General features: G+C 48.8%; 1 protein-coding gene across 1 annotated transcript in view; it reads left to right on the top strand.

Moving 5' to 3' along the window:
* The window catches only part of Dscam (DS cell adhesion molecule), a gene marked incomplete at its 5' end in the record, with an annotated part of 531,581 nt that overhangs the window by 84,851 nt on the left and 424,195 nt on the right, over positions 1–22,535 (top strand). Inside the window, 2 exons of the mRNA XM_010636598.2 lie at positions 5,316–5,633; positions 10,245–10,391. Of these exons, the coding sequence (XP_010634900.1) occupies positions 5,316–5,633; positions 10,245–10,391 (465 nt within the window). The remainder of the gene's footprint in view (positions 1–5,315; positions 5,634–10,244; positions 10,392–22,535) is intronic.

Raw genomic sequence — 22,535 nt, 5'->3', positions numbered from 1 at the left:
AGAATATAAGACCCAGAGCTCCCTCTCCAAAACTGTTCATACTGTCAGTTGTTCACTGAAGCTGCATTATCGGCACTTTTTCTCTGTCCTGATTTTGACAACTCGGTGTTCTAACAGTTTTTATGCTTTCTGCCCCCCGGCCCGCCATGCTCCCCAGGTTGAGTCACTGTCTCTGTCACGCTCACATAGTGGTTGGTGAGTAAATTCTGTCGTGCTACTCAGCTCATACAATTAGAATCGATCTATTTGTGTGACCGTAGCATCATCACCTCCCATTAAAATTTTGTTGAGAGCAGTACCAGGAGTCTTACAAATGTGTATTAGCAGCATCTTACCCCAGCTCCACACAGTGTAGGCACTCCAGAATATTCCACGAGGTTGTGATTCTGTCACTGCCCACTGATGCCTTCTTCCACATCTTTCCATCCTGCCCTGATGGAATGGTAAGGAAAGAGAAAACACTGACTTCTCTTTTCAGCATAGCACCCATTATGCTTGTCACGGGAGCCTTGGTTATGCCATCTGTTACAACGCTATAAAACACTGTGAAATCTTCAACTGAAGGAACAGCGCTCCAGAGCTCTCCCTACAGCTCGTGTAGTGTGGGAACCCCAAGATTTTATGCCCTGGATTTCACAAAACTGCGCCAAATGTTTCTCTTTGTTTTCTGTCATTAAAGGTTCATTATTTCCAGTGAACTTTTGTTCAAGCACATAATTCACATTGCAATTGCTGGTGCCTTCACTGGAAGGAGCAAACATTACTGTATTGGACCATGAGGCTTGCCACAAAACTGAGTATTATTATTTAGGCAGATGGATAGTCCCATAGATGCAAGAAGCAAGAACTGTTGGAATATAATTTGGGTTTTCTTTTGCCTGTGGCCATACGATGTGTATCTTAGAGAATGAGTTTATGTTACACTATTAAACCCAGTGGTGTGAAGTCAAAAGATGAGTATAAAATGCCGTGAAAATGTAAAGAGAAGTGGCAGGAATCCCCCATAGGTTGCTCGTTCCTTTATTAGGATTAAATATTTATTTATCTTTCTTCCTGCAGCCACTTAAATAATTTAGCAATCTGGCTCTTGGAATGAGGTTTTCAATAACAAACTCCACATTTAGACTTTGCTCTTCTTGACAAGACTACTTTTAGGACAGAGGAAGCTGAATTCAAGTTTTATGCAGTTCACATCACCCACAGCTGAGTTGACAAAGTACTGCTAATATAGGAAAAAAGGAGGAACTCCAGGTGGAACTCATTAACCTCAAAGCATGACAGTTACCTCATTCCTAACAATGTGTTTGGGTAGTGTCAATCTCTTAGGAAGTTCAAATGTAAGATTATAGTGCTACTATCAGCATTTTCGTTTGAGTTGAGAACTGACTATATTGAACTACTAACTCTCTTCTGATCTGAACTGATCTCTTAGCTAGCAGTAATTTTGATATCCTGATTTATGAAAGGTTCACTTATGACCTTAGTTGTGTTTGGGAAAGAAAGCTGCAAAGCAGCCACTGCCTGATGCACACCCTTGTGGCTCGTCTCCTTGGAGAAGAACCATCGCTTTTATGAGATGTATGTTTTAGACCATGTTTTCTTGAATGGTGTTCACCTTGTTTCCTAGTTGAGCCGTGGTCTGTGCCGGCCCCATCTCTGTCACACTGCTGGTTGTGCTGAAAGTGAGACCAAAAGAAGGAAGATGAATGTGCCAATTAGGAGATCTGCAGGGGCTAAGCCTGGTGTGCGTCGCTGCCCCAAGATGTGGTTTTCCGGAAGAAAATCTATGGCACTGTGAAACTTTACAGTGGCGTGAGAAGGTGGCCCCTGTGCAGTGTCTGTAGGGAGTGCGGCCATGGTGGGGCTTGTCCACTGCCGTAGAATGGTAGTGCCAAAGAAGGCCATCTGGCCTTCGGACACACGCCTTCCACCTCCCCCTCCTTTTATTAGCACCTGGAAGCGGGGCCCAGAATTTGAACGGCAGTCACATGGTCCCTTGCTGAACCAGGCGTGGTACTGGGCTATGTGGACCCATTCCACCATGTTCTCGAACAGCAACCACGCCACTCCGAGGGTTCTGCTGCTCTCCTCCATGATGGGCTTCCTCCCCGCTGAGACAGCAAGCCAGGGACCTCATCCCCTTCCTCCCTCATCCCTCGCGTGCTTTGAAGTGGTTTACTGAAGTCAGGCAAGGAATGAAGCTCTGAAATGTACGATCTGTTCTGTGAGGGAGCAAGCAGTCCTTTTGCCTGTCCTTGGTGCTGCTGGAGGTTGTCCTTTTGTTTTTCCTGAGTGGAAGCCGACAACCTGTACAGGCTGAGCAAGTTCCACAGGGCACCATACCCTGTGAGGCTCCGTGTTGTTCTCACTTTGTGTCCTGGTGAGCTTACACAGGTCACTTTTCCATCCTGGAGGGCAGCACTGGAGCCGTTAGCCACCCAGCAGCTGGAATGGCCCTGGTCCCTCTTCTGTGGACCCATCAGGTGGAGATCCCCAGCCAGTGCCCTCTCAGGAGGCCCCGGCCTGCGGGTATGTGACCTTCGCCATCACCACACGTGGTCAGCAGGATGCTTCATGAGCTGTGTCCACGGATGCTTCTCCAATCAGAGGAGATGCGGGGCCCTCTTGAGGGGTTCTCCTCCTCGGTGATGTCTGAGCTGCATGGCTCACAGCACACTTTTCAAAAAGCATAAGTAGAAGGGCTACACTCTGAAGTAGTGATTAGAAGTATGAACACATAAAGCAGTTCTATGGAGTGCTTGTCATTGTCAGGTGTTATGTATTACACGTGGCTCTGCACTCCACTTGTACACGACAGACCCTGCACCACAAACTCACCCATAACGTGTGACTTTCCTCCACCATAAAGAGATTCAGTGCCACTGAGCAGTAGGGAATTTTCAGCCCTATTATAATTTCGTAGGACCACCAAGGTGTACATGGTCAGTCTGTCATTGATAAAAATATCCTACTGTGACATCCATGACTGTGTATAAATGCTCACTTCTTGTATGGAAATATTTATCTGTAAAATAAATCACATAGCATCACTATTCATACTCAGTTGGCCCCAGGAAATAAGAGCCCAAGAGCTCAGCTGGATCATGACCTTGTTCAATGTAAAGATGGCTGCTTATGGGGCTTTTCCGTGTCCAGTGGTATTCCAGATTTAAGGCTTTCTTTCATCTTCTCTATCTTCACTTTTAAAAATTTCTTGTGCTCTGATAGACTTACCAGGAGTCCTGACCGGCTGTCTTCTAACATTGTGCCTAGCTTTAGGAATATATGGGTACTGGCCCACTCCCCGCAGTTGGGGTCTCCCCTTGAGTTCCTTGCAAAGACGCTCAGATTGGGGGAGTCCCACGCCAAAGCCCTGACGAGGTGTGTTCTCAGGAGATGTACCGGGGGTGAATGGAGGAGGGCAGGATGGGCAGAGGAAGAAGCCTGTTTGCAAAGCAGTAGCAACCAAGGCTTCATGCAGGACCCCTTCAGAGTTGCTCGTATTAACCCCGGGCCTCTGGTCCACTTCTGACCAGTGAGTCCTTGGACCAGGCTGCTCCCTGTGACTGGGCCTGATTCCATGTGGTGCTCATCTGAAGAACCCTCTGCTGCTGGGATGTGCAGGGCCTTTGGCCCTACAGAGGGATTCTGGAGCAAACCCCCGGTTGCCACACCAGTGGTGATGGGAAGACGTCTACCAGCCATGATGGCGCCCCTCCCGCCTGGCTCTGTTTGGTGCAGCCCCAAGCTCACCTCCACTGCAGTGCTCTGAGGCTGGTCCAGCCCCTGAGGTGGGTCCTGCAACCCACATGCTCAAGGACAGGTTCAGTATGGGTGCTGCAGAACGAGTCTCTGCACACACAGTCTCTTCTCCTTCCTTACCGGGTGTGTGCAAGTGGGTGAGCACACACACTTTATCACACAAGCCTCTAGCGACCCACTGCTCCCCTGGTGGCCTCCACAGAGCTCCCTGAGAGGCCTGCTCTGCCCATCCAGGTGGGCGAGGCGGCTCTGCTACCTGCAGCTCTGGGGCAGGAAGCACAAATTGCAGAGACCTTGCTGGGGAAGAGGGAACCCTTTTCCTGCCCCTTCCAGCCTCCGTCCTTGGTCTGGTGACAGCCGCTGAGTCCTCATGCGGCCTCCTGCAGAGCACCTGCCGCTGTGTGGCAGAGCTGCTGCCCCAGCAACAAGTGAAATCACCCTGTGGAGGAGGCGCACGGCAGGGCTATTTTCACCACCGAGCAGCGAGGCCCGCTCCCATGTCTGGCGACCCTTCGTACTCTTACAAATATAGGCCTTTTAAAACTCACAGAGAAGCACAGATGCCTGAGAAGTGGGCCTTCGTGGTATTTACACGTCTTTTGTGTAATTTTGGATTCTGGCAGTTGAGTTTCATTTGTTCACACACAGTCCACCAAGGCACTCCTTAAGGGATTTAAAAGGCCAAAGGTAGAAGAATGGGTTTGTCTGGGCTTTATCTATAGGAGTTACAACAGGAACAATTTGGAGGCGACGATCAGGGGAATAATTGAGACAGTCATACTGTATAAAATGTGCATCCACTACTGTGTATGTATTGAGGTCTGTATAGAAACAAGGAATTGTATGTGGGGTAGAACACTAATGAGACAGATTTTAGAATAGTGGCATATATTATTGCAGACATTAGAAAAATGTAAAGATAACCAGAAACTGTGGGCTGGAATGATTGAGTGATGATGCACGGTGAAAGTTCTCTTTGTGTTTTTACGAATTTCCAACGAAATCTGTGTTGTTGATTGACATTCCATTTTCTGACAACCAACTGTTCTTTTAGAATATGATCTTCATTTTTAGTATTTAAAAAAAGTGTGGTTAATTTCATTCAAGCTCAAGTCTGAGTGCACCTGTAACCAGAGCGCTGGGACCTAGCACCCGGCCATGTTCATTGGTTTCCCGTAGCCTCTTTCTAGCAGAGTCCTCTGGAAGTCGGGAAAGTGTGTGGCCATCATATTGCACTTCCATGCAATGTGTGTGCTAGTGTGGAAGAGGGAAAGTCAGTGGATCTGAAATACAGCACCCAAAGTCCAGTCGTGGTCAGTTCCAGGGGGCAGAACAAGGTATGAGACGTGTGGCTAAAGTTATTATAAGAAGTGAAGATGCAAAGGAACATACCCCAGCCTCTCCTTCCGTAGTATTTGGAGCAACTTGGAATCTGTTCATGGTGGGGGTGCCCCCTGGGTATTTCCCAGGATGCCCCCTACCCAGGCCAAGCAGACGTGATGGCACCTGCAGAGACAGTTTCCCTCACCGCCTCTTGTGTTTTCTTCCTGCAGTTTTCAGTGAAGAACCACACTCCAGCCTCTACTTTGTCAATGCATCTCTGCAAGAGGTAGTGTTCGCGAGTACCTCGGGGACGCTGGTGCCCTGCCCGGCTGCAGGAATCCCTCCTGTGACTCTCAGATGGTACCTAGCGACGGGCGAGGAGATCTACGATGTCCCCGGGATCCGCCACGTCCACCCCAACGGCACTCTCCAGATCTTCCCCTTCCCCCCCTCCAGCTTCAGCACCTTAATCCATGATAATACTTACTATTGCACAGCGGAAAATCCTTCAGGGAAAATTAGAAGTCAGGATGTCCACATCAAGGCTGGTGAGTGCTTCCCTCTGTGTCTTTCTGGGATGGAGGGAATGGGGGAGAGATGACAGTAAGGTGCCCTGCTGGGCAAGGACCGAGGAAAACCCCCCGGCCAGCGCCTTGACACAGCTGATGCTCTGCTTGGTGTCAGCGTCCCTGTGCTGGGTTCCAAGTGTCTTGTGGTGTTGGAACTAAGCCTTTCGAGTCTTACTGATGATCCAGTGGACAGTTTTGAACTGCATCCTCATTCTGTTTTCTTTAATGGATATGTGGACTCAGTGCTCTAGGGTCTGCTCGCAGGTTATTTGCCTCCACATTTCCAGCTCCCCGCCCCGCTCCCTGCTCCCTGCCTTCTCTGACCATGGCCTCGGGGGGACAGAAGGAGAATAAAAGGTGTTTGAGCTGGAACCAAAACAGCACAAATGTGTAATGGAAATAAAACCAGTCCAATATCCTGGCAAAATAAAAAGGCTATTTTTGACTGTATCACATATCGCCGAAATATGTTCCTTTTAACAACATATTGTGACTTTTAAAAATCACCATTGCTACAAGTCAGTGCAGAAAGGCAGCCTGAGATACACAGACATCAAAGGCCTTGTGCACAGGCCATATTGTGTACTTCTAGAGATGTGGCGGGGCCCTTTGCAGCGAGTTCACAGCTGGGCTTCTGTGAGCAAACAGCATTTGAAGTTTTTTAAGCCTCGCTTGGAATACGTGGGCGGGCTGACAATACAGGGCGGAGAGAGTGTGACTTTGTTGCCTTAGACACCCGCGAGCTGGGAGCTCTGGAATGAGGGCCACGGCTGCTGCCGAGGGCAGGGAAAGAGATCGCGGCACGGGCAGAATCTGAGATGCTCCCGAGTCCGTGTCAGTGGTCTCCTGAGAGAGGCGAGCAGACATGGGCTGTGACTCGTTTCTCCAGCTGGCCGCCTTCCCCACTGGAGTCGATGTCCGTGACGTGCTCGTGAACTCCTCAACACGCACAAGAGCGTGTGTGAAAGGCAGGCACCCAAAAGGGGCTGGAATCAAGAGATACGAAAGTGTAATGTATTACATCATTAAAATAAAGCAAATGGAATGTGCGTAGAGGCCTCTAATCCTGACAGAGAGATGCAGTGACTGCTTTTGACTTGGCAGACTGAACGTTTTAATGATGTGTTATAAGAACGTATTTATGGTTTACAAAGCACCACTCCAGAGAAACCTGAAATTTCAAACAGCTCTTCCTGTATGTATTAATCCATTATCTCTGTCTAGGGTTTCTTGTCAGATAAAGGAATCCAGTGCTTCTTCCTGCATTAACCACTGTTTTCTGTGTTTGTCATAGGACTGATAGTTTTGGTGTGAGGGATGGGGGCTGCATCAGCATGACTGGTATCAATATCACCACCCCTTGACACGGTTGTGCCACTGCTGTGTACGTGCTGAGGCCCTGTGGTGTATGAGCCTAGCATGAGTGCACACCACACACACACACACACACACACACACACACACACCCGCTGCTGTGTTGGTGTGATCATGTAAGAGGGGCATTCCTATTGCCCAAGTGAAATTTTTTTTCTTACCTAATTTTGCTTCCTATTCTGGACACATTATGGTTACAATAATCTCGTATGCATGTATGTGGTATTTGGTTCTGCGGATTAAGCCCAGGGCCAGTGCATGCTGAACACGTGATCTGCCACTAGGCTGCACTCATAGCCTCACAGTCATCTCTCACATTACTTATAAAGTACTTGAAATCCTGGCTCCCCTGAGTGCGTAGATGTGGACACCAGGGCAGAACGGAGCGGCCCTTGAGGAGGGCAGGCGGGGTGCACATGCTGATGCTGACAGTTCAGTGCAGGTTTGAGCTGAGTGAGCCCCTGCTCATGGGGTTCCCTCCCGGGGATCAGCTCTTCCCCATGGTTCTGCTAGGTGGGGAGAGGGCCGTCCTGGAGCAATGCAGTGCATCATGACCTCTCTTTTAGGAGACAAAGAATCCCTCTTCTCATCAATGTTTGCTAATTTTGACCTAGATCTGGGTGCCAGCAACAGATGGAGGGTTTGATCTTATTAATCATGTGTCCTAGTTCTCATCTAAATCCTTCCTTGCCCTTTGGGTCCCAAAGGCTGGGGTCCCGATGGGCCGCATGACCGAGGAAGCCCCTGCCCATGCTGTAGGTGCCAAGCAGCGATCTGCCCCACAAGCTGGGGCAGAATGATGTGTGCAGGTAGCGCTTCCTCCTTAGTAAATGGTGGTGGGCGTCATGTGACTGGGGCTTCTTACTGCGGCCAGATGGAGGAGCAGGAGCCTTTTATCTGAACCAACCAAAGCCAAACAAAGAAAAAAATCCAAAAGGACACAGTGCACCAAGGGACAAGAGTCAGACCCAGGCCTAGGCATGAAAGACAGTGATGGAAGCTGGAAATGATGAAGTCAGCCCTGTAATTGCCCTGTTTTACTGGCTTGCATTTCTGGTAGATAAAAAATGATCTGCATACAGATTTGTATAGCAGGTTAGGGGTTTAATATGGGGATGCCTAATGAAGATTCTCTCTCTCTTTGACTTAACTTTAATTCTGCTCCTCCAAGATCTACTAAACATGGCCTCACTTTCCCCTTCTGTGTCTGTGTCATCTCAATGCCCATTTTCAGCAAGAATTCTGACAAGTTATCCCCCTACCCAGATATAGTGAAATGATAGAACTAGACCCAAGGATGTCTGATACTTATGTTACATTGTAAATGCTCAATCCATCTAAATTACAAGGCAGAGATTGCCAGATTGGATTCAATACTGCTTAAAATAAATAACTTTTAAAAATGAAGACACAGTAGGGTATTAGTTTTCTATTGCTCTACCAAAATGCCTGGGGCTGTATACCTCATTTTTCAAAAAGACTTTTGTTTAGCTCGCATTTTTGGAAGCTTCTTCTGTTCACTCTCCACTGAGAATGTCCTTAGCAGAGTCACAACACAACTGAAATAGAAAGTAAAACAGCTACATGCAGGACTCACATGCTGAGACAGGAGCCAGAGAGATTCAGGGCCAGGCCTCCTATTCTTATAAAAACCCAAACTCCTGAGAACTAACTGGACTTCAAGAGCTACATCAACCCATTCAGAGGGTAGCACCCCAGTGACCCAGCCAGGTACCCCCAGGCTCCCTTTTAAGGGCTCCATCATGTCACAAATCCCATGTGGGACACAGAGCTTCCAGTCCATGGACCTTTGTGGACCATACTCAGACCATGGCTAACCCACAGCAAATAGGTTAAAATAAAAGATGAAGAAAGATATACCATATTCATGGAATCACATCAGCCTATCATGAATCACATCGTGATAAAACATTGTCGCAAATAGAGAAGCTTATCAAAGTATACTGTGTACCAAAGAATATTACTAGGGCTAAAAAGGTTATGACATACTATAAAAGACATCAGTTAATTAGGAGGGCATGACCGCACTAAATATTTGTGCACCTAATAAGAGAACTTCAAAATACATAGTATACAAACTGAGAAAACTGCAGTGGGAGACAGGTCAAAATTATAGTTGGACATTTCAATACCCCTTTTTCAGTATGATAGAAATAGATCGAAAATTGATAAGAAGAATCTTAGAATCACAGTGTCAGTTAACTTTGCCCAATTAGCATTAAAATAAAGAATAGTCCGTGTTCTGGTGTACATGGGCATTTAGTAACATATGACATGTTCTGGGTAATAAAACAAACTTCAGTTGAACTACTGAAATTCAAGTCAAATGAAGTATGTGCTTTCATCACAATGGAGTTAAATTAATAATTACCAGCAATAAAATCTCCAGGAAATCACCAGATATTTGGAAACTAACACACTTCTAAATTATTATGTGTCCAAAAAAAAGGCAGAAGAAAAGTTAGAAGAAAATTAGTGAAAAGAAATTAGGAAGCTTTTTGAACTGAAAGAAAATGAACACAAAAAATATATAAGTTTTAGATCAATCCTCAGCCATACCCCCCCAAAAGGAGAAAAGATATCATTAAATCAATAGCCCTAAAATTTATAGCCCTAAAAGCTTATATGTATTAAAAGTGAGAGAAAAGGGCTCAAATAGCATTCTCACTTTCCACCTTTACACTGGGAAAGAGAAAATTTAAAACCTCAGCAGAAAGAAAATAATAAAATTCAGAATGGAAATCAATACATTTTAAAACAGAAACAGTACAGGAAATCTGTGACGTTATTTCCTTGAAAATACTTGCTAAAGCTTATGCACTGCTTATCAGAATGAAGAAGAAAAAAAGAGAAAAGGCACTTGCCCAATATCGAGGAGGAGGAGGTAATATCTCTAGACATTCTACGGTTGTTAGAATGATAGTAAGGGAATATTAAGAACAAGTATATAGCAATAAATTCAACAATTTAAAATAAATGGAAAATGCCTTAAAAGTCACAGAGTACCAAAACTCATTCAAGAAGAAATAAACCGAGTAGCCCTATAGCATTAAGGCATTGCATGTGTAGGAACAATTTTCCTCCTTCCCCGCGCGACACCTTGAGGGGGTGGTCGGGGTTTGGACTGCACGCTTGCCCTTAGAGTGGAGAGCGGTGCGGTGCCCATGGGCTGACCGCTCTCTTCCTGCCCCGCAGTTTTACGGGAGCCCTATACAGTCCGTGTGGAGGACCAGAAGACCATGAGAGGCAATGTTGCGGTCTTCAAGTGCATTATCCCCTCCTCGGTGGAGGCGTACGTCACTGTCGTCTCATGGGAGAAAGACACTGTATCGCTTGTCTCAGGTAGGCGGTGCGTCCTGCGGCAGGGCGGGGCGGGGCCCTGTGCCAAGGTTAAGGGGGCTGCGGGCACGCGATGGTAGAGGGGGGAGGAGTGCGCTGAGGCTCCTGCCCTGCCCTCCTTTGGCGGTCTGAGTGCTTTCTGCCAGTTTACAAGAACTCTGGTGCATCAATCTGTGCGGATCCACGAGGGACAGAAGAAATTCGTTACTCGTTGTACAAGTATCCATGTTCACTTTTATGAGAAAATATGGTTTCATGTCTGCATTTTAAAGTAGACAAGTAACAAGATTGCGTCTGTGAGGCCCCCTCTGTGCGGCTGCTATTCTGAAACCAGAATGTGGGAAGTACAAGCCAGGCTTCACGCGCCTTTGGTTCTCTCAGATGTGTTAAAAGTTGCATCCCTGACCATGACTGGGCATTCTTTTGAGAACATATATGCAGAATGGAAATGCATATGTGTGTAGGAAAACTTTCTTGGCATGTGTTTGGTGGGTAAAAATGAAGCAACAGGAACTGGGCTTTGGAGAAGCTGTGTCCTCGCCACTGCTGATGGCGTGGAAGTTGACTTCTTGCTTGGTGCCGTCTTCCTGGAAAGGCCAGGGGAGACTCAATGCCCAGTTTTCCTGTTTTACGTCTCCATGGGGAATGGCTCCTGGCATTTTTAGCAATATGTTGTCTGCCTCTGGAAAAGAATTGTGGTGAACACACTGTATTTTAGGTGCACAAGCCCTTGCATTTGTCTGTGTGTCTTTATGCACACACACACACACACACACACACAGGAACACGATTCTTGACTAAGGCCAACATTTATCAGTACATAGAGAGAAATCGGAACTCAGGCCTCCCAGAGACACAGCCCATTTGTTTTTCAGCTTACTGAATAGCTAGGGAATATAGTTACTTTACATCAAAAAGGCACTGAAAAGACCCAAGTCCAAATGTAAACATATTGCCCATAGCGCATTGCGGGAATGTAGAACATAATGGAGGTTTTTAGTTTGTCTTAATACTGTCTTTACAATGAATGCAAAAGCCCTCATCCTTCAGGGGACAACAGATTCTTGCCCTTACATTAATTTTTTTGCATTATTTGTTAACTTTGGGTACTGAAAATGCAAAGTTTGAGAACTATGATTGCAACAATCAGAACAGATTCCTGTGTACATCTCTGTTTGCTCATTTAAAGTCTTGTTTTCCTCTCCTGAGGGGTCATTTTCGTTTTCATTTGGTGGCAGTCACGTGGCTGAGTCAGAGTCAGAGGGGAAGCACTGTCATCGCCCCCCGCGGTGAGGCACGGAGGGCAGGGCTGGCCTTGCAGTCTCCATATCTGGGGCCTCAGCTGGTGGCTGCTCCAACCCGGTGTCCGGCTCCTGCTCTCGGATCTGCCCTGGCAGAGGCGTGCGGTTGAGGAGTTGTACTTGGAGGGGGCACACGAGTTCTTTGTTAATATTACAGTGGCACCTCAGCTCATGAACTCTTCTTCCCAAGACTCTGGTTGCAAATCAAGTTTGATAAAAACCAAATCAAATTCAGCAGTTAGCTTCTGGGGAAATTCCAGTTCCGTTTCAGTCCAGTTCAGTGTCCCACCAGAATGGTAGAAGGAATTGTGATTGTGAACCGAGATGCAGCTATAATCCACCGAGGAGGGTCGCACAGCCGTGGCAGCCTTGAGTGGCCATGTGCCTGCAAGCAGACACGGAGACCTGGAAATCTGGGTGAGCAATAGAAATGTCCACCAGGAGGCTTTCCGGAGTCCTCTCCAGGACGTGACGTGGACGCTGTGTTTCCTAGACGTCTTTAATTAGCATAAGGTCTCACTTTTTCTGCATGAATCTGCTCATTTCCCTTCCAGTGTAAGTCTGGTTAAATGACTGAGGATCTGTGTCTTGCTGACAGGGACGCATCCTCTGGTCTCCATCATGCACTGTGGCTTTGCAACAGCAGACACCACAAACTAGTGTTCAGCTTTCCTCAGTCCCCAGGAGCACCCCAAAACTGGCAGCTGCGCAGGTGTTTTGTCTTCTGGGGGAGTCCGTCAGTCTGTTCCTTTATTCATCTGTGTGTAGCCATTTAGAGCGACAGACAGACAGATGGACTCAGGTAGCTGAGTCTTACAGTGACCTTGCGGATGACAGTAGGACCCTGAAGCTGGGTTAGGGCCTATAGAGGGAAGGTGGAAATCGAGGTGCAGTGTCTTGCCTAGGGCCTGACCTGCTCCCATCAAAAAGGCCTTCATTTGGGAGGTCAAATGGCAGCCCTAATGGTTACATCAAAATCCAGACACACAGGCCAGCTTCAGAAGGGGTCTGTTTTCCTCTGATGGCAGAGCCAGGGTGGACAGGAGGAGAAGCAGGGATCTCCCTCTGCCGTGTTGGAGAGGCAGTGGGCCCCGGGGTGCAGGGACGACCTTGCACAGGCCCGTGCAGGAGCAGAGCTTTGTTCTGAGCTGGGAGAAACGGCCAGAGGCTGCACACACGGCGGGCGGACGCTCTGCCCAAATCAATTCGCCGCCTCTCTGGTAAGCTGTGTCCCCTGTAAGTCTTGTGGCCCGGTTCAGCTGTGCCCCCTGGAGTACTCAGCACCTGTTCCCTCCTGCTGGATTATCCAGACACCCCTGGACACAGTGGGTCTGGCTGGTGAATTTGTCGCCAGTGTAGCCACTGCTACAGTAGCCACTGCTTTTCCTGGCGGAGAAAAGCAATGAACTCAGTCAGCATGGGATGTTGCCTGTGCCAGCTTCTTGCTGCAGAGTGTGGGGTTAGCTGACCTCAGAAAGTGGGGGCTGCAGGCCATCAGGATGGGCCCTGAAGGACACTGACCAGCTACTGGCACAACCCTCATGGGGCTCCATGTGACAGCCCTTATTCTCTGGAGCTGCTGGGGTGCCCGGCTGCGGGGTGTGGGGGCCCTCAGAGTGGGTAAGCTTAGGGATATGCACATTCCTAGGCCAGAGGCTCTTGAAATCTTGGCTAAAATAAATGGGTATTTATCTTCTCTGTATTCTTTCTCAGTGGCAATAAACATTGTAAATGTTGGTGTCCTCCTGTAAAAAGGAGCAATGTGGTATTTACCTGCCTGACTTCCTGCTGTTGTTCCTCTGTTCTCTGAGGATGGATGCAAAACTCCCAGGGGTCCCACCCCTTCTGGACATGATGCCAGTGACCCCCTGTGCTTGTGTCACCTGGGTCTGAGCTGATTTCTCTCCAGGGGAGGCCTGCAGTGGCCTGGTGTCCTTCCTGGGATCAAGCAGCGTCTTCCCTCTGGAGGTCACCAGGTTTCCAGTATCGAGGTCATAAACAAATTCATTCATTCTGTGTCATCTTTGGAAAGAAAAGTCCAATGCCCAACAGTAGGAACCCTGTCGTTCCCTAAGGTAGGGAGCTGTTCGTGGCTCCCTCTTCCTGGGCGGTGGGGCCACCCCTGCACCTGAACTCACCAGCCTCGGGGTGGCGGAGAGCAGCACACCTGGGGCGCACAGGGATGGGCACAGCATGTGCCATGGAGTTCTCTGTGACCCACTGCCTTCTTATGAAACCAACACGAGTGGGAACATCGGGCTTCCTGGTGTCTTTGTCCTTCCTTGCCTGGAGCAGTGGTGAAAGCACCTTCATTCTCAGGGTATCCGCATGGCCTGCTGAAAGCACTGTAGTTTATTTGGCCACGGGCTTGGGAGGCCCTGCCGGTGTGAGAGGGTGGGATGCCACCAGAGGGGAAGAGGACCACACCCCTGTTGGGTTCTGTGGCGGCCGGGTGAATTCACTTCCAGATTAAGGAAGTGGCAGCAAGAGAGCCCAGCATCCGTCTCTGCTTCTCCTGATAAAATTGTGAGCCTCTCACCGGGGGTTTAGCTACATTAACATCAAAGACGCAGCCCAAGGGTAACTGGATTTGGAAAATGGCAAAAGCAAGCATTTTACTGTTCCCAGAGAAACTGCCGCCCTCCCAGCAGTAGCTGTTTTCTGTTTCCATATTTCCTATCTGAGCCCCTCTGTTAGTGGTCACGCTGGAGAATTTAGCTGCTAGGATCACTGAGTTCAAGTCCAAGGACGATTGGTGTCTTTCTGTGTTTTGAGTAAAACAGGACGGTTTTCTGCCCACACTGAGTGTCAAAGGACACACCGCTCACCCTCTGCGCAAAGCGTGGGCTCTGGTGTTCGTGTCTCTGCCGGGTGTGGGTGTGAAAGAGTCACACGTGATCTGTGCTTGACCGCAGGCTCCCAGAGGGGCGGGGGTGCTCCCCACGGCGGAGCTCCCCACAGTCCCCGTTTCTCCAGCAGCCTCGGGCCCTTCCCTCCTGTGCGTGGCTTTGGCGAGGACAGCAGCTCAGAGCAGCCGTGTGAACCCTTTCCTGTACACTGTGCCGCTTCCAGGATGGTGGCTTCATTGCTTTTTTCCATGCACTCACTTTTGGGATCTTTCTATCACCACCCTGGAGAAAGCGGGTGGTCAAGATTGTCCGTTCTTCCCCTACTATGTGACGTTCCCAACCACAAGGAAGCGCTTGCCCCGGCGTGTTCTCACATCCCACAGCACATTGAGCAGAGTTTTCCTTACTCCACCTGGGTGTAAATGCAGCTCCTTCACTGCCCAGCAATGGGCTGCCTTCTCAGGCGGGTGAGTAGCTAAGCCAGTCAGATTCAGTCTGGACCTGAGTCTGTTCTGTGGCTCTGTGAGTTCTTACTTCCTTTACTTTTGCCAAAAGCTGAGGATGGGATTTGAACCCTGACAGGCCTGGCTTTGGGTCCCAGTTTCACCTCTGACAGTTACTGGCCTCTCTGTGGAATTGGATTCAGTGTTTTCACTGAGATTAGGAATGCTCACCCGCAGGGCGAGGCCAAGAATGGTGCTCTAGGAGTGACACACAGTCCGCAGCTTCGGGTTTCTGCTCTGCCTGCCTTGGTGGAGCCTGCAGACAGCATCGCCATCCACAGCCCAGATCCAACAGGGCCCGAGTCACGTGACCTGGGGGTCACATGGCCCTCCTGCACCTCCATTTTTACTACCATAAAGGTGGCACAATAGTAACAGTAGTGTCAGAGAATTTTCACAAGAATTACATGAGTTAATATAGTGCACATTTCTGGACATAAGCACTGGCTGTTGTTACAGTCACATTCTCCCTCTCTCTAACATACTCCTATCCCAGAAACCAGGATGCCAGGACACCATGCTTTCGAAGCCCATAGAAGTACTTTTGAGTTGTCTGTCAGGGGTAAAAGCAAACACAGTTCCCTTGGGGAAGAACTGCTAAAACAGGAAATGTGCCGAAGAAGCCGTGGGTGAATGGGCCAAATCCTGAAATGTCACCAGGAACGTGTGGGATACTGTTACACTGACAGCTGTAGTGTCTCACTACAGTGAACAACAGCTCTTTATTAAAATCTTTACTCAAACAGAATTGGGATGATATAAAGTGAAACGAAAGGTTCTTATTTTTTTGCCTTCGCTGTGATGGCCAATCAGAGAACATGCTAGCAGCAAAGGTTCGTACTACACAAAATATTGGTAACACATTTGGTTATTCAACAGCTAGCGGTCGTATAGGGCATGTGGGATGGGTTATGTGAAATAACTTCACTGCAGCCCCACAAGCAGGAAGTTGTCAGCCCTCTACAGCTGAGGAAACTGAGGCCCAAGCCCCAGGAACTGACTCAAATCGTACAAACCCTTCTCTCTGGAAGATAGATGTTGCACCTTTTATTCTGAGTAAAAACTTCAGCTTCCCATACTGTACAAGTGCCTAAGAACAACAGACTGTCAGCTGAATGACACGCCACTGACAAAAGCCAAAACTCTTAAAAGGAGCAACTTATTGAAGCAGAAAAAAAATCTTTTCGAAATATGGATACAGGCTGGACTTGACCTTCTGGATATTGGACATATTCACGGCATTTCATCGTAGTTTTGGAGTATGAGTCATGTTTTAGGGAACAGTGTTATATAAATGGCGAAGAATAAAACATGGTTGAAGTTGTCTGGGAAAAGATACTGTCTTCACTTCAGGTTTATTTAAAACCATTCCTTCTTATCAACCCCAGGGGTAATGTTGTTACCGCAGCAGACACAGAACAGAAGCTTAATGAATACTTACCAAGGGAAGTTTGAATGAGCTCCTTTTCCCCTCAGCATGGCTGTGTGCTGCATTTTCCTTTGAGATCATCCTTAATGCTCTGGGAACAGCTTGGGTTTCTGCTGCTCTGTGTCCTGCCTCTTCTCCTCTCAGTGCAGAGTGTGGCTGGCAAACCAGTGTTTCCTGGGCCTTCCCAGCTGACTTCCGGCCCCTGCGGTCCTGATGGAAGCACAGACACCACCTCTCCACTGCTTGTTATTCCCAGAGCAAAAGCTGTCTCCCTCTGCGGTCCTGCAACGCTTTCCCGCTGTGACCTCCTGACAGATGCACATGGCAGCATTTATTAACAGTGCTGCGTAACAGGACAGCATAGGCCCAGGGATCCTTCAAGGTGGACACCCTCAGAGATAAGTCGGGCTCTTTCCAGGTACTGTGGGCCAACCGCCAGCCAGGGATTCCACATTGCCCTTGTCTGTGCACCCGGGCATCCCCAGGGGTGGCTCATCGCACACGGCTCTGCATGTGGGTGCCCGGCATGTCACGGAGGGACCGGGGTAGAGCAGCAGGCTGTTGCTCCTGTGTGGAAGAGTCGGGGCTTTCTGACCTGGTGAGGAGGGCTTGGGACCGTGCCTCAGAGGGCTGGGGGCAGTGGAAGGGGTGATCCCATGTGAGGCCAGGGCCCCCTGGAGCACCGCCCGTCTCCCTCACAGCACCGCCTTCTGTGCCAGAAGAAAGAACCCAGAGGGTAAAGTCTGCCTGACGTGAATTGTGGCTGGGGACTTGGCCCAGGCTCTGTGGTTGTTTCTGCAGGAGTCACTGCTTTTCACTTGAAATTTCCTCCTTACTGTTGTTACTCAAGCTCTTATTGTGGGTAAAGCTTTGCCTTCCAAGTTGCCATTTTCAGGAATGAGATGACTGTTTAAAAAGGGCACAGGTGAGACAGGAACATACGCGGTATAACTCACTTAGAAGCTAGGCCAGGCATGGAGGTGCACCGCACCCTTGTCATCTTGGCCACTGGAAGGCTGAGGGAGGAGCATCACCAGTTCAAAGGATCCTGGAGCAGGACCGAGACACACTCCGAATCCACTGTGGGAGTGAGGTTGGCGGAGCTGGCGTCCTTCAGCAGCAGGAGTGAGGGCCAGGGAGGCGGAGGCTGCACATCCACTTCCTTTGTGTGCCCGTGGCTCTCCCTGATGGCTACGTGATTGAGTCACAGATTCGTGGATCGTTTCTCCTCCCCTGCCCCGGCCGCTGACCTGGTTCTGTTGACAGGTGGGTGTGGAGAAGCTGACCTAACAGATGACAGCCTGCTGCTGTGCCAGTCCCTGGTGTCCGGAACGTGCCCTACATTGAGTGTGTCCCGGTGACAAACCGGGAGGAGCACTGTCCATGCACTGCCTGTGCCGGGCCACCATGAGGAAGTAATTAAGAAAGGCTCGTTGTGTTCGCACATGCTCATGTGTGTGAGTGTGTGCGCACGTTTTATGCACATGTAAGTGGTGGGGTGGCAGTTATAGCTCTTTTACCTTTAGCAGCAAACATTAGCCAATCTTCAGTTGTTTACAAAGACTATCATTTGGAGGGTTTGCTAATACAGTAATTGTGTTGGGAGGGCGAGAGTGCAGAGTGAGTTGGCAGGTATGGAATTGGGTAACAGGGTTGTGGAAATTCATTTCACTCCTTTTTGTCCTTTGTGTGTGTCTGTAATATTCCATAATGAAAAAATTAGAAAGACGCCTGTGTAAATCACAATACTCACATGAAACTCCAGAATACAGTTGAACACAAGCCGTCAGCAGACCACAGGCCCAGGAAGATTATGGGTGTCACATTTTAAACATGAATGACACATTCTGCTGAAGTGTTGCTTGCCTGCTTGGTTATGGGCTCTGAAATTCTGGGACGGGCAGAACCACGAAGCAAACTCTCCTTTAAATCAGCGACACTGTTCCCCAGGGAGTGCCTCTCCTCACTTCACTGGGTCACGTAGCTCTGACCAGCCTTTCCCGCGCAGAGTCCATGGAGAGAGAGAAGACAGTCAAAAGGTTCCATGGATTCTAGGCTCAAAAAGCTTTAGGAGACACATATCAAACAGTAGTATCAGTCCCAAGGGTCAGGAATCCTAGTCATCACAGCAGTTTTAATTTTTTAATGCATTTTACTTTGCATTTTATCTTCCTAGATTACTTTGGCATTCTTCGAAAAACACTACTTTCAAATGTAAGGGCTCTAAAGCTAACTTATAGGAAACTGGACTTCTTTTAAGCCTTGGACTCAATGGTTAAGGGCTAAATATGGATTAAATGTTTTAGAGGACAAAACACTATGTGCAGGTAGAATGAATCTGAAAATCTTATTCTTATACGCTCTACTTTATGCACTGGGGTCTCACTAGCTTCTGATTCCCCTTTGTACCTTTTTGGTTGTCATTTTGATCCCTATTATGATGAAACAAAACCCCATTGCGGCCACCTCTGGGATGGCTCAGGTGTGCAGGGACAGCAAGAGATGGTGTGGAGAGGGAACTGGCCACGAGGGGTCCTCAGCAGAGAGAAACCGAGGTGGGCACCAAGACCTCCCAGTGGAAGGACCTCCCTTCCCTTCCCGCAGCGTGGAGCGTTTGTGCTGAGCACGGCCAGCTCTCGGCTCCGCTCGAGGCCATGGACGATTGTGCAGGGGAGCAGGGAGCACATGCACCGTGGTGCGCGTGGTGAGGAGACAGACACGGGGCAGAGAGAAGGCGGTCGGTGATGCACTGGTTGCCCGCCGGTGTGAGGAGAGAGGAAGGCAATGCGGTCACACCCTCCCACGGGGGGAGGGAAGTCCTGGGGGTTCTCTCAGGGGCGGTGCCTTCCGGTCTCCTGCCTTCTTTCCCGATTTTCTTGCTTTGGTTTCCCACCCGCCTGTCGTACTCGTGCGCTGCTGCGCGCCTGGCTCCACTTCATTCCTGCCGGCCGATCTCAGCCTTTCAAAACGAAGGAAGCTACGGGTGATGCCCAGTCCCGCAGGACTGGTGTCCTTCTAGGAGCGGGGAGGACCCTGCTTCTCTTGGTGCGTGGGAGGCAGAGGCGGCTGACAGCAAGCCCAGGCCCTCGCAGAAGCTGCCCTGGCTGACTGGAACTCAGGCTCCCAGCATGGTGCGGTGACTTCCTGTGGCTTCAGGCGCCTGCCATGGCTTCCTACGGCTCCCGTGCTCTTGGGTCTCACGCGGTTTCTGAGAATTCCTGTCTTCTGTTCTCCTTCTGGTCAGGGCTCCGTTTCGGAAGCACTTTCAAGCAGTCTGATTCATCTCTGCATTCAAGCAGCTTCTCTGTTTAGCCCATGGACACCCCTGACTTTGTTCATGTCACTGTGTGAAAAGTTGGTTTTTTTTCAGACCAGTGCCTTAGCCGTTTCTTCTTTAGAACAAATCCTCTAAATCTCTTCTAAGTTTTACGGTTCTCAAACTCTGAATCGTTCCTTTGCTCTCCTTGCTCTCTTGCTCCCAGTATCCCCCCATTAGGTCAGAGCGTACGTTTTCTTCTCAAAGTATGTGAGAAAATGAGCTTTTGTAACTTCTCAAGAAAGCAGCCAGGGCCAAAGATGACAGCTGGTCTCAGTTTGGGGAAACTCCGCGCTCTTGTTGCTGAGGAGGGAGCGGATGTGAGTCGTGGGCTTTCCGGCTCCTCCTGGTTTCCACGAGCACACACCATTCCTAGTCCTTCTCAGCGCCGGCCTTCGGAGCGGATGCGGCGTCTCCTGAGGGAGTAGCAGTGCTGCCTGATGCCGCAGCCCCAGGTTTCTTCTCTTGTACAAATTAGAGGAAAAAGAATTTTACACTCAACCCACTTCCTGTTTGTTACACTCAACCCGCTTCCTGTTTGTTCCAGCTGGCCAGGCTTTGATTAGGAGTGCTGAATCACCCTGTGCAAGTCAACGGGGGAGTAATTCCTAGCATGAATTATTAAGGAGATATTTGCACACCCATGTTCATAGCAGGTTTATTCACAAAAGCAAAAAGGCGGAAACAACCCAGATTTCCCTGCCCAGGTGCATGGACGCGGAGAATGCAGTCCAGACACTGCGTGGGGCGTTGCTCGGACACGCTGCTGCCTGCTGCGGCCTGGGTGACCCCCGAGGATGCAGGGTCTGGGGGAGAGAGAGAGGGGAGTTGTTTGAGAGTCTGTAGTTTCCCTTTTGCAAGGTGAAGTTTCTGAAGACGGCTGCTGGAGATGGTTTCCTGACACACGAACACGGGTAGCTCTTCCGGTCCGCACTCCAAGAATGGTGAAAGCAGAGTTTCCTACTATGTTTCTATTACTGTGGTTGAATTTTTTTTTTAAAGTTTTGCATCTGTCTTCTTAAATAATTATTTCATGAGGAAACTGATTCTGTCCCTAAAGTTCTGGACAGATTATCTTCAATGGTAGCATTGTATTTTACTAACATCCTCAAAAATCATAAGAATTAATTTTTCCACCAGAGTTCATCAGGTAAGCAGAAAGCAGAGATGAGGAGGGACAAGAGAAAGGTGGAGGGATTTGTCCAGGGTCTTGACACACGAGTCACGGAATTGTCCCCATCCAGAACCCTAAGTCATGCAAGGACTAAGTGAACCCCGCTGTGTGCAGATTTTGTGCTTGGCTTTGTTTTATTTTAATTAATTAATTGGTTGATTTTTGTAATACTAGGGAGTGACCCCCCCAGCTGTGCACTGAGTTACATCCCCAGACTTTTGTATTTATTTATTTTTTGAGACTGGGTCTTGCTAAGATGTTCAGTTGCCCAACTCTTCCTGGACTCTTGGTGCAAGTCCCAAGGCCATTTGGTGCCTTTTTAAATCTGTTTTTTTTTCTCTCTTTCTCTATCCCTGCCTTTGACTTGCTCACGAGGGGAATCTCTCTAGTAAACTTTGCTTTTCACTTCTCCTAGTGAGGATTAGCTAGATGACATAATGAGGCCTCTATTCTGTTTTTTTCTTATCTACAGACCCCTGACCTTACATTTTTAATTTTAACTATGCGATCTTATCAATAGGGACATCATCTCTTTATAGTTCCTCTTGTTTGTCTGGAACAAATGCACTCAGGGAGGGATATGTTTGTTGTTGAACGAGTAGATTTCAGATAAACAGAGAAAGGCAGAAAATAATGAAACAGTCGCTGATGCCCAGCACACAGACTGATATTTATAGCTTGCCACATTTCGTCAATTTATTTTTCATAAATAATATTGTTAACTGGAACTGAAATCCCATTCAGACTCTCTATGCTTGTTTGATGCCTTTTCAACATATTTGTGAATTTATAAGCCTTGGAAGCTATTGCTCAGTGCCTTTTAATAATACATAGAAATGATATTTTCTGTGCTAGGATCGAGTCCCTGTAGGGGTCTAACCAGGATGCTACTATCTGGAGGCCAGTGCTTCTGGGGTCTGAGGGTCCAGCTGGAATCAGAGCTCATCAGGACCTGAGTCAAGGATGTAGGCTGGAGGGCATAGAGGACATTTCAGAGCCCAGTGTGGTGACATTGCCCTCAGTTCTCTGTGGAAATACAGCAACTCCGCGGCTATTGAAGTGTGGGCTTTATTTTGCCTTAAGTTGCTGTTATTGTTGCTTGGCTCTGTTGCTTGCTGGTTGCTCTGGTCAGGGGCATTTGGTGACCCCGGGGCTCCGTCAGCAGACCCTGTGTGACCTCAGCCTGTATCACACTGTCGGGTCCACCTGAGTGGCTGGACTGGCTCCAGGTCCGGTCAGACCTGTGCCTGTGGATCTCTGTGTTCCTTGCCCACCCGTGGAACACACCGCACAGGGCAGTGATGCTGCAGTATGTCCGCAGTGGACTCGGGCTTAGGCTCTTGGTACTCTGGACCAGGACCTCCCGCAGGTGAGTCTTGATAGCAAGCCTTCATTTTGGAGATTGGAGTTGCAGGTAAGGGACGGAAGACGTGTTATTGTTGTTGCTGTAGTGAAATCCATGTGCTCACAGGCCAGGCCGTGGCTTCCGCCCCTGTATTCAGCCGTGAGCCACGCTCCTCCCTCCCTCCCGCCTGCCAGCTCTCCCCTGCTCCCCGTTTCTCCTGTCTCCCCCCC

The sequence above is a fragment of the Fukomys damarensis genome, unplaced genomic scaffold (genome assembly GCF_012274545.1).
Source record: "Fukomys damarensis isolate Sample0158 unplaced genomic scaffold, DMR_v1.0_HiC HiC_scaffold_24, whole genome shotgun sequence".
NCBI lineage: Eukaryota > Metazoa > Chordata > Mammalia > Rodentia > Bathyergidae > Fukomys > Fukomys damarensis.
This window is presented reverse-complemented; position numbering and strand designations above follow the sequence as displayed.